General features: G+C 58.3%; 1 protein-coding gene across 2 annotated transcripts in view; it reads left to right on the top strand.

The window, feature by feature from the left end:
• Positions 1–1371: 1371 nt before the first annotated feature.
• The window catches only part of Dgkz (diacylglycerol kinase, zeta), a 28764-nt gene continuing 26344 nt past the window's right edge, over positions 1372–3791 (top strand). Inside the window, exon 1 of one of the 2 annotated variants that reach the window (XM_005384038.2) lies at positions 1372–1421. In XM_005384038.2, coding sequence (XP_005384095.1) covers positions 1387–1421 — 35 coding nt within the window. In that variant the 5' untranslated portion in view covers positions 1372–1386. Of the gene's footprint in view, positions 1422–1897; positions 2089–3791 lie in introns of those variants that run through there. The other variant, XM_005384035.2, reaches the window with a different exon arrangement.

Genomic DNA, 3791 nt, shown 5'->3' with positions numbered 1-3791 from the left:
CTCAAAAAAGGAAACAACAACGATTATTAATCCTAGATCTGGGACTATAGCTCACTAGCAGTGGCCTTGTCTAGCAGGCCCAATACCCTGAGTTCGGTTCCCAGCACCACAAAAAAAAACTAGGAAGCTTAGTAGCTCCATACCTCAGTTTCCCCGTGTAATAGGAAAAGAACAAGCTCTACCCCCTGGGGTCACTAAAGGATTGGATGAGCTAATTATACATTCAGTAAAGAGCTGGCACAGAAGTGTCCAAGAAATATTAACTATTGTTTATTGTGACTGCGTATTAATTATTCATCACACAGCATGCATTTATGAAACGAGCTACTGAGAAACGTTCCATTCCAGTCACGCCAGACACAGAGGTGATTCTGCTGCAGATGGAGGCGTCTAGGGGTCGGGGGAGGGCACCAAATGCAGCCTGCGCCTGCAGGTTCTGCAGCGTAAATGTTTGCGAAACTCCGCTGACACTGACACTCCCCGCCTCACTGGAGTACCCAACGTACACACGAGCAGAGAGCTATTTTTGGAGTGGTGCAACCAAGAAATGTGGGGCGCGCTCTCCTCCCCAGAACCAGCGCGACAGTAAAGAGGAAGGATGCGCCGCGCGCCCTGGTCTCACAGTGGCCCCAAACTCCAGCGCAATCCGCTGCCTCATCACATTGCTTTTCTCCTGTTCTGTGGTCACCCTGGTCTGCGACTCCCCGTTCGCTCCTTGCTCAGTTCTGTTCCCCTGCGTCTCTCAGTTTGTCCCGCAGTCGGTTGTCCTGATCCCCTGAGTCCTAGTCTCAAATACCTCCTCCTGAGACCCTGCTGCACCCTGTCCTCATTCCCTAGCCCCCTTCATTTGGCTGGGCAAGCTCTCCACTACTGAACTACACCCTGGCCTCTGGCCCTTTCTATTTTATTTTGAGACAGGGTCTCACTAAGCTGCCCAGGTGAGCCTCAAACTCAATGAGTATTTATTGAATATACTAATTTGTAACTCCTTTTGCCTTTTTTTTTTTTTTTAAAGATAGGTTCTTACTGGCCTCAAACTTTCATTGATCCTCCTGCCTCAGCCTCCCAAGTGCTGGAATTGGAAGTGTGCACACCACCACACCCAGCCCACAACTTGTATTTCATTTACGTATACTTTCATAAGTTTGCGTTATTGTTCCATTTTACAGATGAGAAAACTGAAGTTCAGACTACCCCCTGACATAGGTGTTTATTATTTTACATGTGTATACCCTACCTTATTCCAGAAACAATGTAAGGTGACTCAGAGAAGTTTATGACCTGACCCAGGCCACGCAGCTGGGAAATGAGAAAAAAGACGTGAGCTCTTGCCTTTGGGCTCATCGTGTTTCTTTGCGGAACTCCACTGTTCCGTGTGCCTGACCCATGTCTGCTGGTGTGATGCATAGAGGGGCACTAAGGTGAGGAAGCAGCGTGTGTGTGGACATCCCCAGCCAGCACGGGGTCTGTTGCTTGCAGCAAGGGTTTCTTGGTGACGCATGCCTGTGATCCTAGCACTCGGGAAGCCGAGGCAAGAGAATTGCTGTGAGTTCAAGGCCAACCTGGGCTACATAGTGGGATCCCCGCTCAGAAAAAAAGAAAAAAAAATCAGAGAGGTTGAGTGCAGAGGAAAGCCAGACTTGAGCCCCAGTGCGGGGCCCAGCCCAGACAGGCCAGGCCTGGTGGCTGCCTGGCAGCCTCTGACTCTGGAGCAGCCTCCTGGCTGCTGGGCCGGGCCTGTCCCTACCTGCCCCTTGCCCTCCCATGCAGCGCCTGCCCCAGCTGCCTCCTGCCCCAGCCAGCGGAAGGCGCCTGGGAGCCCCGAGGTCCTCTGCCCGGGCTGCTGGCCGGCCTCTAGCAGGGCCCCCCCAGGTCAGGAAGTGCCGAAAGAGGAAGAGAGTTGCCGGGCAGGATGAGCGCGCTGGGGGCTGGCCGCAGTGCCGGGGGAGACCGCGATGCAGCCGCAGCTCTGGGGCCCGCAGAGGCGCCGCGGACAGGCGCTCGGGAGCCGCCGGGGGCAGTGAGGCAGATGTGGCGCTACCGCTCCTGGGACGTGCCACAGATCCCAGTCGAGGCCCTCCAGACACCGTAGGTACAAGGGTGGCTTGGGGCTGGGCATGGGGACCCCGTCTCACTGAGGACCCAAACCTTTCTTGCGGGAGCAGAAGTGGGGCTCCCGGCCCGTTAGGCGGCAGCTCTGTGCAGGCCCAGGAGGGTTCAGGGCGGCTCCTGGGGGCGTGAAAGGCACCCTACCAGTGGGCTGCGTGGTGGAGGGCGGGGCTCACTAACAGAAGGGGGACCTGGGGAAGGGGCCCCCCACCCCGAGGAGAGCGGCGTTCGCGCTGAGTTTCCAACCAGTGCAAGGTCGCGCGCAGGCTTCAGGCGCCTGTGGGCTCTTTCCTCCGATCTTGGTGTGGGAGCCACCGGGAAGCCCTCCCTCCGGAGGCCAGGATCAGGCCCTGTGGGGACTTCTCTGCCCTCGCACCAGCCTGGGCCCAGCTGCTGGCTGCAAGGCAGGGCCCCCGCCCCACTGCTCAGCCCTTCTCCGGGCCCACAGGCGCCTGGAAGGGAGCTAGGAGTGGGGCTGGGCCTCTGGGTGCTGGCGATGTCTCAGTCACAGGCTTGCTGGCAGGTCCCCCGAGCCCCGCCCCCAGCCTAGCCTCTCTGTGGCTGAGCCAGGCTGGAAAATGGGCTGCCAGAGCCCCAAAGGAGAGGGTGAAAGTGCAGGTGACACAGGATGTGGCTTCGCAGAACAGTGTGCAAGCTGAAAGAGCAGGCACCGGGCTGGGCATCGGGGTGGCAGGGTTTGAGGAGGAGGAATGCGGTGGTCCCGGCTTCCCGGCTCCCTTGGCTTGGAGCAGTTCTCAGAGACCGCGCGCAGATTCCCAAGGGTATTGATGGCCATGTCCCCGCGGGCAATGGTTCTGGTTCCAATTCCTCTTGTTTCTGGAGAGGGACGACCTCTGCTGCCTTGGCGGGGGGTGTTTGGGTGTGCATGTGAGGTACGTTTCTGGATGTGTGTGTGTAAGGAGGGAGGTCCTGGAACCGTGGTCCAGGGGCCGCTCTGTGCAGGAGGCGGCGTGCTTGTCCCATGCGGATGTGAGTGCACTGTGACCGTTGTCCTCGTGAGTGCGTACTTGAAGTGGGGCGTGGCGGTGCACACTTCTAATCCCAGCCCTTGAGAGGCTGAGGCAGGAGGATCGCCTCCAGTGCTAGGCCAGCTCGGGCTACATAGTCAGAGCCTATCTAAAAAAAAAAGTGTGTATTTGAATGTATAAAAGGTGTGCAGGTCATTCCTCAAGCATGAGATCAAGAGATGCCTTTGGACAGTGTGCCAGGAAACGCCCACGTGTCAGGAGTGAAGTGCTATAGATGACTGAGAACGTGTCACTTTTTTTTAACGTGTCACTTTTTGGGGTGTGTGTGTGTGCGTGTGTGAGGGCCGCAAGTGACTTGGGTCGCTGGCTGCTGGAGGCCGGGGGAGGGACGTGTGGGTCTGTATGTGCTGAGGGAGCACGGCCGCACCTGGACCTCGCCCCCCTGGTGGGACCTGGGAGAGCACAGCGGAGGTTCGCCGAGTGGCGGCGTGGGCGCAGGGCTGCGAGAGGGCCGTAGATCCTTGCGGACGTGGGAGCAGAGGTGGTGCCAGCTGCCCTCGCTGTGGACACTTGTGAGACTCAGGCTGTTCGTGGGGAAGAGCTAAGGGAGCTTGAGGCCGCATCTGGGTGCGCGCAGCAAGCGGCAGACCAGGAAATCTGCCGGGTCCCCGCGGCCCGGGGCGGGGCCTCGCT

Source organism: Chinchilla lanigera, unplaced genomic scaffold (genome assembly GCF_000276665.1).
Source record: "Chinchilla lanigera isolate Chin_1 unplaced genomic scaffold, ChiLan1.0 scaffold00021, whole genome shotgun sequence".
Taxonomy (NCBI): Eukaryota; Metazoa; Chordata; class Mammalia; order Rodentia; family Chinchillidae; genus Chinchilla; species Chinchilla lanigera.
This window is presented reverse-complemented; position numbering and strand designations above follow the sequence as displayed.